The sequence below is a fragment of the Terrapene carolina genome, unplaced genomic scaffold (genome assembly GCF_002925995.2).
Source record: "Terrapene carolina triunguis isolate 2854851 unplaced genomic scaffold, T_m_triunguis-2.0 Scaffold141, whole genome shotgun sequence".
NCBI classification, from domain to species: Eukaryota; Metazoa; Chordata; order Testudines; family Emydidae; genus Terrapene; species Terrapene triunguis.
The window spans coordinates 10133877-10147842 of NW_020664492.1; the positions used below are offsets into that span (position 1 = coordinate 10133877).

At 39.5% G+C, this 13966-nt stretch overlaps 1 protein-coding gene across 1 annotated transcript in view; it reads left to right on the forward strand.

Moving 5' to 3' along the window:
• The window catches only part of LOC113406807 (neurobeachin-like), a 942582-nt gene that overhangs the window by 794047 nt on the left and 134569 nt on the right, over positions 1–13966 (forward strand). The window contains exon 43 of the mRNA XM_029911985.1: positions 6201–6316. Within this exon, the coding sequence (XP_029767845.1) occupies positions 6201–6316 (116 nt within the window). The remainder of the gene's footprint in view (positions 1–6200; positions 6317–13966) is intronic.

Sequence of the window (13966 nt, forward strand, 5' to 3'; positions counted from 1 at the left end):
CCAATATCTAAGTCGTTAATGAAGATATTGAACAGAGCCGGTCCCAAAACAGACCCCTGCGGAACCCCACTTGTTATGCCTTTCCAGCAGGATTGGGAACCATTAATAACAACTCTCTGAGTACGGTTATCCAGCCAGTTATGCACCCACCTTATAGTAGCCCCATCTAAATTGTATTTGCCTAGTTTATCGATAAGAATATCATGCGAGACCGTATCAAATGCCTTACTAAAGTCTAGGTATACCACATCCACAGCTTCTCCCTTATCCACAAGACTCGTTATCCTATCAAAGAAAGCTATCAGATTGGTTTGACATGATTTGTTCTTTACAAATCCATGCTGGCTGTTCCCTATCACCTTACCACCTTCCAAGTGTTTGCAGATGATTTCCTTAATTACTTGCTCCATTATCTTCCCTGGCACAGAAGTTAAACTAACTGGTCTGTAGTTTCCTGGGTTGTTTTTATTTCCCTTTTTATAGATGGGCACTATATTTGCCCTTTTCCAGTCTTCTGGAATCTCTCCTGTCTCCCATGATTTTCCAAAGATAATAGCTAGAGGCTCAGATACCTCCTCTATTAGCTCCTTGAGTATTCTAGGATGCATTTCATCAGGCCCTGGTGACTTGCAGGCATCTAACTTTTCTAAGTGATTTTTAACTTGTTCTTTTTTTATTTTATCTTCTAAACCTACCCCTTTCCCATTAGCATTCACTATGTTAGTCATTCCTTCAGACTTCTCGGTGAAGACCGAAACAAAGAAGTCATTAAGCATCTCTGCCATTTCCAAGTTTCCTGTTACTGTATCGCCCTCCTCACTGAGCAGTGGGCCTACCCTGTCCTTGGTCTTCCTCTTGCTTCTAATGTATTAATAAAAAGTCTTCTTGTTTCCCTTTATTCCCGTAGCCAGTTTGAGCTCATTTTGTGCCTTTGCCTTTCTAATCTTGCCCCTGCATTCCTGTGTTGTTTGCCTATATTCATCCTTTGAAATCTGTCCTAGTTTCCATTTTTTATATGACTACTTTTTATTTTTTTGATCATGCAAGATCTCGTGGTTAAGCCAAGGAGGTCTTTTGCCACATTTCCTATCTTTTCTACTGTCACGTTATTGATTTGAACTGGGACCATATAGAACATGGTTGCAACCAAAGTCTTGTAGTGGCACCAAATCTTGTATAAAGGGGGTCAAATGAGGTGTCTAAGACAAGGTTATGGTTTGCTGGTTATGATTATGCTGTCTACATGTGTGTATCAATTTTGTAGTTGAAGTTATGAATATTGGCTCTATACTGTCTGTATTTCAAACTTATGCTATGCTTCTGGGAGACATCCCAGACAAGTTGGTGTTAGCTCTGCCTAGTCTGCTTGATGGCCCATTAAGGACCATCAGCTATACAATTGACCCATTGAGAGAAGGCAGTACGCCTTGCAACTCAGCAAAGTATGCAGGGACTGGTCCACATGACTCCAGACTCCATTTTGCTGTAATTTTCCACAGTAAGGACAAAGAGGTGTTCTTACACCTGGAAAAGACTATAAAAGGCTGATGCCTCATCTCCATCTTGTCTTCAATCCTGCTTCTTACCTCTGAGGGACTTTGCTACAAACGGAAGCTCTACACAAAGTACTGAATGACCCATCCCAGCTGTGGATGTATTCCAGAGACTTGATTTGAACCTGCAGTTCATTCTATCACTGCTACAAGCCCGAACCAAGAACTTTGCCATTACAGTGTGTAATTGATTCCATTTAACCAATTCTAGCTCTCATCTCTATCTTTTTCCTTTTATGAATAAACCTTTAGATTTTAGATTCTAAAGGATTGGCAACAGCATGATTTATGGGTAAGATCTGATTTGTATATTGACCTGGGTCTGGGGCTTGGTCCTTTGGGATCGAGAGAACCTTTTTTTTCTTTTACTGGGGTATTGGTTTTCATAACCATTCATCCCCATAACGAGTGGCACTGGTGGTGATACTGGGAAACTGGAGTGTCTAAGGGAATTGCTTGTGTGACTTATGGTTAGCCAGTGGGGTGAGACCAAAGTCCTCTTTGGCTGGTTTGGTTTGCCTTAGAGGTGGAAAAGCCCCAGCCTTGGGCTGTAACTGCCCTGCTTTAAGCAATTTATCCTGAATTGGCACTCTCAGTTGGATCCCGCCAGAACCAGCATCATTACACCTACTCAGCGGAATAGCTTGCTTTTGGGCCCTTAGTGTCCCTTTGAAAAACTGCCAACTCTCCTCAGTTGTTTTTCCCCTCAGTTTTGAGTCCCATGGGACCTTACCTATCAGCTCTCTGAGCTTACCAAAATCCACCTTCCTGAAATCCATTGTCTATATTTTGCTGTACACCCTTCTACCCTTCCATAGAATTGTGAACTCTATGATTTCATGATCACTTTCACCCAAGCTGACTTCTCCTTTCAAATTCTCAACGAGTTCCTCCCTATTTGTAAAAATCAAGTCTAAAACAGCTTCTCCCATAGTAGCTTTTTCAACCCTCTGAAATAAAAAGTTGTCTGCAATGCAGTCCAAGAACTTATTGGATGGTCTGTGCCCCGCTGTGTTATTTTCCCAACATATATCTGGATAGTTGAAGTCCCCCATCACTACCAAATCTTGGGCTTTGGATGATTTTGTTTGTTGTTTAAAAAAAGCCTCATCCACCTCTTCCACCTGGTTAGGTGGCCTGTAGTAGACTCCTAGCATGACGTCACCCTTGTTTTTTACTCCTTTTAGCCTAACCCAGAGACTCTCAACACTTCCGTCTCCTATGTCCATCTCCACCTCAGTCCAAGTGTGTACATTTTTAATATATAAGGCAACACCTCCTCCCTTTTTTCCCTGTCTATCCTTCCTGAGCAAGGTACCCATCCACACCAACATTCCAATCGTGTGTTATCCCACCAAGTTTCGGTGATGCCAACAATGTCATAGTTGTATTTATTTATTAGCACTTCCAGTTCTTCCTGCTTATTACCCATACTTCTCGCATTTGTATATAGGCATCTAAGATACTGATTTGATCTTGCCTCCCAGTTTTGTCCTTTCTCTCTGCCATTATGGCCCACGTTCCTTCCTATTTCCGACCCATCTCCCAGGTCTCCATGTTCCCCACTTACCTGTGGGCTTTGCTCACCTGTCCCCGTCGAACCTAGTTTAAAGCCCTCCTCACTAGGTTAGTCAATCTGTGTCCAAATAGGGTCTTTCCCTTCCTCGAAAGATGAACGCCATCTCTGCCTAGCAGTCCTTCCTGGAATAGCATCCCGTGGTGGAGGAAGCCAAAGCCCTCCTGGTGACACCATCTTCGCAGCCAGGCATTCACCTCCACGATGCACCTGTCTCTGCCCGGGCCCCTACCTTTGACAGGAAGAATCGAAGAGAATACCACCTGCGCTCCAAACTCCTTCACCCTTACTCCCAGAGCCCTGTAGTCGCTCTTGATCCACTCAGTGTCACACCTTGCAGTATCATTTGTGCCCACATGGATGAGTAGCATGGGGTAGTGGTCAGTGGGCTGGATAATCCTTGACAATGCCTCCGTAACGTCTCGGATACGGGCCCCCGGCAGGCAGCATACCTCCCGAGATGAAATGTCAGGGCGACAGATGGGTGTCTCCATCCCCCTCAGAAGAGAGTCTCCGACCACCACTACCCTACGTTTCTATTCGCAGTGGTGGCAGCAGACCTCCCAGCCTTAGGGGTACGAGGCTTCTCCTCCTCTACTGTAGGGGGTGATTCCTTTTCTGCTGTATCAAGAAGAGCATAACGGTTACCTATTACCACGGTGGGAGGGTTCGGGGCAGGGGTGGTGCACTGCCCTCTGCCAGAAGTAACCAGCTGCCAGTGTCCACCCTGAGCCATCTCCTCCTCCACCAGTGGTGTGTCAGCAGTCCTGTGTACTGGGACAGCTACCTCAGCTGTCTCCACATGGACACTGTCCAGGAATTGCTCATGGATCCGGATGCTCCTCAACCTAATAAAATAAATAATAGATGTTCTGCTGACTTGGCAGCACTGAATTTTTTGAGTTTTTTGCCTTTTGTTCCTTTAAAAGGGCAGCATACACATAAGCCTGAATACACGTTAGCTAAATTAACATCTTTAGACCTGACTGATTCCTTTGGAGCCATTATGGACTATTATTTCAGCCATCTACAGACTGAGAAATCTCTGAGCAGGACTCATTACAGTAGCAGAGATATTAGTGTTTGAGTCAAGAATCCATATACTAAACTGTGTCCAAAAGGGCCTAGATGTCACAAATTGTAATATAAAAGTCCCTAAGTATAAACTTATACAAACACCCATAAAGCCAGGGGCCAATATAGCTAAGGTTGAGGTCAGTACCATAAAACGGTCTATCATAAATGTGATCATACTGTATTTCTAAAAGGTATATTTTGTCAAGTAGCAATATCTTCATTTTAGAGATCTGTAAATACATAATTATATTCTTCACTTGTAAAATATATGTACACAATATTTCCATATGCCTAGTTATTAATATGGGCCTTAGAACTGTAATATCTGAGCATTTCCAAAGTATTTAAGAATAGAAATAACAATCTCATTCTTCCTTTCTAGCTTGTAGGAGACATAGCTTGCTTAGTTTATAGGATTTATTTGTTTCTGTGTGAAAGAGCGTGTGTATCTGTGTATGTAAAGAACTTATTCAGGACAAATTAAGTCAAAGAAAGGAGTATTGAGTTAAATTTGAAAGTGGTGAGGTACACAGACACTCTTTTGTAGGAGTAAGTTCCAGAGACTTGGTCAAGCTGCTGTGAAAGTTCTGTTTCCTGCACTCTCAAATCTCCCCCTTTTAGTCAACAATTTTTATTTTTCTGTTGAAATGTAGCTGTTGTGGACGTTCATGCTCATGGAGCACAAAGCGATCTCTTAGACAGCTAGCATTATTCCTATGGAGGACAGAGATTTCAGACTTGACTATTAACGGTGGCAACCTGTATGTGTTGCTAAGCTGATGGGCTGCTATGTTTTATACCATTTAGAGTATGTGTCTCCACTAGGAGCTGGGGTGTGATTCCCAGCTTGAGGAGACATATGTGCACTAGCTCCCATCAAGCTAGTGCACTAAAAATAGTGTAGCTGCAGTAGCACATGCAGCAGCAGGAGGGAGTAGCAGCTCTGAGTACAAACCTGTCCAGACCCTGTGAGTACGTTCTTGGATGGCTAGCCCAAGCTGCTGCCTTTGCTACCATGGCTACACTACAATTTTTGGCAATGAGTGCTAGCATATTTCTCCTGGCGGTGGGAACCACACCAGAGTTCTGACTATAGACATACCAACAGAGCTTTATGAGGTGTAGCTTCATTACTAGATAGGAATCTCAGTAATAAAGTCTGGAAGTCATAAATATGGGGGTTATTATGGCTGTGTATTGGAGCTAAAATGTATACTTTGGTAACTCTGGGACAGTGACTGTGTCTAACTCTGTCTGTACAATGTGTTGTATAATAGGGCTCTGAACCTGAATTGGGCTGTGGATGCTACCACAGCATAAAAGTTTAATAATAATAATAATAATAAATAATAATAACAATAAATTAATAAATGCTTGCCCTGAATTCAATTCTCAGGCTTTGCAAGCAAACACCACTCTTAATTTTGAATTCGGTTAACTCCAACAGCTAAAAGGAATAATTCCTGCCTTCTTCCACAGCCCCCTCTTTTCTTTCCTCAACAAACCCTGCCCCCATTACAGTAAATATAAGATAAAGTCTCTGGTGTTCTTGGAGCCTGTTGGGGTTGAAAGCAGGGATGGGCAGGCTTCAGGGAGGGGATTCACTAACTTCATTGGTGTGTAAATATCCTCCATCTGTGGTTCTGGAATATATTGCACTCCAAGCCATCTTTCATTCACCTTAATGTATTTATCCTCAAAATAACCCTGTGATATATGGAAATAGTATTATCCTATTTTAAAACTGGAAAACCAAGGCTCAGAGGGTTTAGCATTTTTAGCAATGCTATAGCACTGCTAAAATAAAATATATAGAGATTTTTATATAATAAATATTCATTGCTCAAATAAGAGTGGTAGTGTTTTGTTGACTTCATTAAACAGAATAAAAAGGCTTTGAGACACTGTCAAGTAAATCCTACCAATAAGTTTGCTCTGTATTTTAAAATTTAACGAGTCTCTTAAAATAAACATTCTTTACATTTAATTCCCAGGAGAATATCTCTGGCCACTCCCAGACAGCTTTATAAGTCCTCCAACATGACTCAGCGCTGGCAGCGACGGGAGATTTCTAACTTTGAATACTTGATGTTCCTCAATACTATAGCAGGTAAGGTTCTAACTCTTTAATCCCTCATAATATGTTTATGTTTGTCAAAATCTTGAGTACCGTGACTTGATAGAATATATTTATCCCTCTGGAATTCAGCTGCAGTTTTATGATAGATTCTGAAACACTCACATTAAATTTTATCAGAAAATGCACAACCTATCACTGAGGGTTTAGATTCATTTATTGTTGTGAAGGTTGTTCCTTGCTCTGCTTCTGCCATTTCCTCTGCTGACAGCTTTGTCTGAAGCTTTATTAGAGTCAACAAACCATTGCCAGAGAGTGTCTGGAAATAATAATGGGAAAATGTAATTTCGCTACTTCGTCATTCTCAGCAACAGCAACTAGACAGCAGAATAACAACAGTATTCCGCCTAGTACAGTTGTCACCTGGATTGTGGTAAGATTAGTTTACAGCATCTTTTCTCTTTTAGTTCTTTGTACTGAATTATAATATCAGATTAGGTATTTAAAATGAGAAATAACTTCCATAGATAGCCATTCTTTATTAGTAAAATAAGAGTTTTTCTGGCATTTGTCACTAATTAAACAGTAATTGTGGCAATCCCACTTCCATCTTCCTGTTTTCTATGTATTGGTAACAGGAGTGATTTGAAAAGTAAAAAAGATGCAGCTTTCTGAATGATATACAAAAAATGTACCAAACGTTGGTCATTGTTATTTCTCCAGCAGCATATCTCATAAATTGCTCATGAATCTCACCATAGGGAAACTTTCTCATGTATCCCACAGCAATGAGGTCTAATTGGGAATAAAATTAACTCCACCGAGCATATCAACATCACTTTGTACTCCAGTGTTGCAGTTGACACACCGCTTGACTTAGTTTTCATTTTCATGCTTGAGATGGTTCTCCCTAATATGTTCCTCAGGCCAGAGAGCTGAAGGAACTCATGTATCTAAAACCAGGTTTAACACCTCACCTGTTCATTTCCTCTGACTAGAACTGGGTGAATTTTTTCACACCAATAATCTATTTGCCAAAAAAATGCCGACCAAAACCATTCACAAATCCAACATGAATTCACCAAATAATTTTGGCTCCAAAAATTTTTTTTTTGGGGGGGAGGGCTAGATTCACAAGGAGATGTAGGCACCATTCACAAAATCACTGGAGAAGCAGGAGGAAAATATGGTGGTTATACTGTGTGCCCCTTTTGCCCAATAGTTCAGTGATTAGAGCACTTATCCAGGAATCCCAGGATCAAATCCCAGTTCTGCCAGACGTGAGGCAAAGACTAGAACCTAGATCTTCCACCTTCTAAGTGAATGCCCTAACTGCTAGGCTATAGGAAGATATTATGGAGTAGGTCTCAATCTTTCCTGTTGAAACTTTTCCACTTTCTTTGTATAAATAATTAAATATTAACTGGAGTAGGGAATGGAACCTGTGTGTCCCCTTTCTCAGGTGGGTGCCCTAATCACCAGGCTCTAGTGTCATTCTCTCAGTCTCTCTATGATTCAATAAATCTTAAAACCACATCCACCCCTGAATTGGCCTTCAACATCGGTTCTCCACTTGTAAGGTAACTCCCTTCTCTTCATGTGCCAGTATATATTTATGCCTGTATCTGAAATTTTCACTCAATGCATCTGAAGAAGTGGATTTTTTTACCCACAAAAGCTTATGCCCAAATAAAACTGTTAGTCTTTAAGGTGCCACCGGACTCCTCATTTTTTTTGTGGATACAGACTAACATGGCTACCCCTCTGATACTTTCTTCCTAGGCAGTCATTTCCCATTTTGTGTGTGTCCAGCTGACTGTTCCTTCCTAAATGGAGTACTTTGCATTTGTCCTTATTGAATTTCATCCTATTTACTTCAGCCCATTTCTCCAGTTTGTCCAGATCATTTTGAATTTTAATCCTATCCTCCAAAGCACTTGTAACCCCTCCAAGCTTGGTATCATCTGCAGACTTTATAAGTGTACTCTCCATGCCATTATCTAAATTATTGATGAAAATATTGAACAGAACCGGACCCAGAACTGATACCTGCGGGACCCCACTCGTTATGTCCTTCCAGCATGACTGTGAACCACTGATAACTACTCTCTGGGAATGGTTTTCCAACTGGTTTTGCACCCACCTTATAGTAGCTCCATCTAGGTTGCATTTCCCTAGTTTGTTTATGAGAATGTCATGCGAGATGGAATCAAAAGCTTTACTAAAGTCAAGATATACCACGTCTACCACTTCCCACACATCCACAAGGCTTGTTACCCTGTCAAAGAATGATAGTGGACACACTCCAAAGCTCCTTTTTAAAGCATGTTCTTGATAAATCACTGTACATTATTAATCAGTTTTGAAATGCCCACTCATTTATGCTTACAGATATCACCAACACATCTAGACTTGGAAGACATGATTATGTCTGAAGTGGTATAGAAATCACAGTGATATTATACTGACAGTTGTCTCCCTCAGTAGACAAGCTCCAAACTTCAAAGACCTCTTTAAAGTATCCCAAGGGTTTCCAGTAAAGTTGTTATTTAACCTGTAGTTAAAGACTACCTCAGCTAGACCGGCTTTTTTATTAGTCATTTGGGTGGGGACTTAAGGAAGGTTTCTCTGTAATTGGTTTCACATCATTCAACTCCCTTGTAACAGTGTGGCCCTACATTTACACTCTAGATACCCAGCTGCTACTGAATGCAAGATTTGAAGAAATACTGGTTTGTTTTTCTTATTTTTGCTTGTCTGTGTGCTTGTGTTTTCTTCTTCTTTCCTTTTTTTGAACACAGAATTGATCGCTACTTTGATGGTGTCTTTTTGTGATGTGACACACCTGTACTCACCCAGCTGTGAACTCATCAAATTTCTGAAAGCTTGCAAATTCTGTCTGCCTCAGGCTATGTCTACACTACACAGCTTTTAGTGACATGGCTGTGTCTCTTCAACCATGCCACTAAAAGTCATGCAGTGTAGGCGCCGTTTGTCGGCTCTCCTGCAGACAAAAAACGTCCACCCCCAACTAGTGGAGTTTGCATTGTCAGCAGAAGAGCGCTCCTGCCGACAATGCACTGTTCACACTGGTGCTTGTTGCAGCAAAACTTTTGTCTTTCAGGGTGGGGGGGAGGGGTTAACACCTCTGAAAGACAAAAGTTTTTTCGTTCAATTGCCAGTATAGACATAGCCTCACAATCTCACTGTGCAGTAGATGCAGTGCTTCTTGTCTAACCAAATGTTTCCCACATTTTGATGATTAATATCCAACTTTAATTAAGCCTTTCTGTAATAGACATTCAAACTAAAATTTAGATAAGGGATGTTTCATCCGCATGTAATATTGCCTAACCTGTGTAAAGATCTAGGTCTTCAGAAGAAGATAAGCTATGTTCCCTGATCCTTTTGGTCAATCTTAGATTGACTAATGTATTTCTTAACTCTCTCACCCTTGCTGATGACGTCTTGATGCCACACATGTTAACACAATTTGTATTTTTCACGTGGGGAGCCAATGTGCTGATTAGTAAAGGATTCAAAGAAGACCATAATGCATGTTATGTTAAATGACTTCCCTTCATTAGCTCCTGTGCACACTACCCAGAGTAGGATGTGAATAGGGTGTTAAGCAATTAATGTTTGAGGAGCTTTCCCGTTTCATGCAGCACATTAATTAAAGCTGCTCCTTCTCTGAAACCTGTCTGCATTGCTTGGAACTACTGCCAGAGTCTTCCTTAATGATCTACAAATTCTCTAATCACTTTTCACTTTTCCAAGTTGGGTAATGTTAGCCTTTGTGCTGTGCTGGAAATGTGGTACCACCATACCGTCTCCTAACCCCCCCCCCCAAAGGTACCTAAGAAAAGGCCAGATCCTTCCTATGGGGCTGGGAGCAAACACTAGTGTTTTCTTTGTTGAAAATGGCTCATTCCAGCCTTCATACACTGTAGTCCTGTCACCTCTTATAGTCCTATAACTCTTGCGACATGATAAATCTTCTTAATCTCTTCTATAACAGCTGTCAAATGGTGCAAAATTATTATGAAATAGGCGCGGCCTTCCATGCAAAGTACATATGAAAAACCACAAATGCATCTGCATCACTGTGAAATCATGTTTATCTTGCTTTCTTACATTTTGAAAGTTCATTTAGTAAGTAGCAAAACTGTTAATTTACAGAATACATTTCAGTTCCAAAAGCTGTTATATTCTCTGCCTTCTCTTCTGCTGCTCATAGAATGTTCTCAATGTTTTGTCTTGAAAGAGAGAATAACATTTATCTTTGACAGCCTAATCAACTGCTCAGTTCAAAAAGAAACTATAGACTTAAAAACATGTGGGAATGCCCTTGCCTACAAAACATTTTCCCTACATTGAAAACAGTAGAGATGATAACTGTCCAAATGCACAAGGTTCAAGCAAAAGGTATAGCCAATGCTGGCAGGAGAGCACCTTCAACAAGCTCTGTGAGTCAGTCAATTAAAACAAAATGTGATGTGTGCAATTTCATAGGCAACTTTGGAACATTTAATATAATTATAAAATCTTGTGGTAAAGATGATGTCTTGCTAAATAGAGACATTGCATATTTTATTTGCTTTCTCTCTGAAAGTGTGATTTCTAACACTCTCTTTTACTTTTAGATTTATAGTCCTTCACAGTGGAAACAAATATGAAATATTTGTTTTAAAGGTGCAAGCTTTTTTACCCAGAATGTTCATGCAGACAGTGATGGGCTAGTTTTAGACCATTAGCTGTTTGTTTAAATGGCACCATCCTGTTTAATATCCTCATCTTTAACTACTGAGAGATATACCCCCCATTAATTCTTTTTTTCTGTCACTGTGCATCTGCTAACTGACTTGTTCATTTCATCTGAGTCACACGTTAGCCACTTAAGTAGCATGGATGTTTGCCAAATTGTATCCTGGTAAATAGTTCACAGCTCTTTTGGTTATATTTCCTCTTCTCACAAACAATAGATTTCAACTAGCAAGTATTTTTGTTACTTCTTTTGTCCACTCTTTTGTAGCTTATCCTTCTTCCTGCCATTATACCAATTTTGGCATCTAGCACTTTATGAAACCATAAGAAATCATCCACATGTTCTCATATTATCCTTCATTGCAATCATTCAAACACAGTAGCCTTGGGAACTGCTGGATACATTCACCAGTGGGATTTCTGACACAAACCCATTTCCTTTCTCTTGACATCTGTGACTCTGCCTTTTACATAAGATCTCCTTTGCCCACTTGTAATACTGTTAGCTTTGGATAATTGGTTGCTGTCTCTGCAACAGAATCACTGAACCAAACACCAAAATCTATGACTTGATCCTCAATTCTCTCCCTGATGAAACAATATGCCTGTCTTCACATTCTCAGTTCCTAGCTATTGCATAATTTCCTTATCAATCCTTCATATACTGATTACTTTTCGTTGAAACGCCTTAATTGTGCCACTTTATTTCTTATCTGTAAGTCTGCCTATCACCTCCTCTGAAACACTGTCCACTTTCATCTTTAACTCTGCTTCTCTTACAATCTTTACTCAGACCTTAATCACTGTCTGTGTCAACTATTGTAGTTCTCTCTTCCTAAATCACTGTTCTCTAAGCCTAAGTGGTCCAGAGCACTCGCATTCAAGGACAAATGATTTCCATAACTTTCTCTGGCTTCCTGTCCCTCTGGAAATTCAATTCAAAATTGCCCTCTTCATTTTCTAAAATCTCCAACGTCTTGTTTCAACCTGTCTTTGTAACCTCCAAGCCGCCTATTTTCTTGCCTTTTTATTCATTTTTAAGGTCTTCACCTCTTCCCTGGCCCCTCTTCTGACTTGAGCATATTTCATCATGCTTACAGCTCTGGGGTTTTTTTTGGTTTTTTTAAGGGAGTTTGGATTTTTTTCTCCAAAGGTAAACACTGCACTCTGCTATTTATCAATCAGTCTCAGTTTTATATGTGCCCCTGGTTTTTGTCCTAGTTTTGTAGACATAAACCTTCCTGGTCAAACTCCCTCCAACCCCTTCTCAAGGATTCCTTAGTTTTGAAGGAGTAGTAACTATGCTAATTGACTTGGTGTTCTTTCTCCAGATTCACAGGAAAAAAGGCCTTATGATATATTAACAGAATGTGTGTAAACTGAACACTCTAGATGACACACACACACAAAAAAAAAGTCTTTTCTTACTATTCTCACTTGGTAAGAATATAGGTGGGAGAACCTTTCAAATAATCAAAAAACAATAAGATACAAGAATCAGAATTGGGGAGAGAGTGTTATAACTACAAATCTGTGCTGTGGTCTCTCTCTGGTGCCCAGGTTTTAACGTGTTAAATTTGAAATCTAATTCCCAGACTTTTAACTGATTTCTGCTTTTTTTAAGGTATGTAAATTACCGTACATTTAAAAAAAAATCCCTGTATGCCATGGCTTCTAACAAATATGGGGAGTACTTATGTACAGAGTTCCTTTTAAATGATTTCCTGTAAAGACTGGGGATTATTCTTTTTTGAAGGTTTGTGGGGGAAAATGGTACATCCAGGTAATGAATGTAGACCAACTTCTACCCCCTTCCTCTTTTTTCTCCTGTTTAGCATTTTCCACTTTTTTACCCTGTGATGTACAAGCCCTCACTGGTTAATTATGTATATATTTAGCAACTGCATGTGTTGGGCTTATTATTGTCATCTAATTAGATGTAACTCGAACTGCTTGCTTCTAGAAAAATCATTAAAAATTCTTTCCTAATGACCTAGAGATGACAAAATGTCTGTAAAGTGTGAAGAAGCAGACAAGCACAGGAACATCGCTCTTAAAGAGTGTTAATCCAGATGCTGCAATCATCTAATTAAACAATATTTTGCTGTCATTAACATTTTCACCACGGAATTGCAGTTATAATTTCTTTGTCAGCTGTCTCTAGATCACTTTACCTTCAAAACTAAAGTGCCATATAAAAACATTAAATTGGATGGTTTAATTAAAAAGTTTTTTTTTAATAAAGAAACATATCCAGTATTTCTGAGATCTCATTTACTGTACCTCAGTTTTATTGTTCAAGTAGATTAGTGTCATAGGCTTGCAATATTTAATATTCAGTCTTTAACATTAATCTCTAAAAGCTTAGCTGGTGAAAAATCTGCAACTGCTGAAAAGGTACAATGTCTACCAAAAGCAGTACAGGTTTATGTTTTATAATTATTCAACAAAACAGTGGCAATTCTTATGTACAAACACCAAACAAGTGGTACTGTGATGAAATATTGTATGCTCTTTATAGTCAGTAAATGATAATAGCAGGATCAAAATCAATCAGGAGACTGTTCCTTGTGGAGTTGAGTGATATTTATGCATGTTTAGAATTATGGATATATAATCCCATAATATCACTAAATTACTGTTGTCCATCCAGATATCCATAAATACAGTACCCTATAACATCTTGTACATACTATGTCTACAGTCACAATGTATATTAACATTCATTTATCCAATTTATTTTATATGTTAATAGTATAAAATTGTTGAATGAATATTGAATAATCTTTTATAAATAACATTTATACCAGCCATGGTTAGTGTTTATATAGTATTTTATACATTCAACTACTTTACAAATATTAACTAATTAATACAACACACCCCAGAGAGGGTGAGACAGAAATATTATCCACC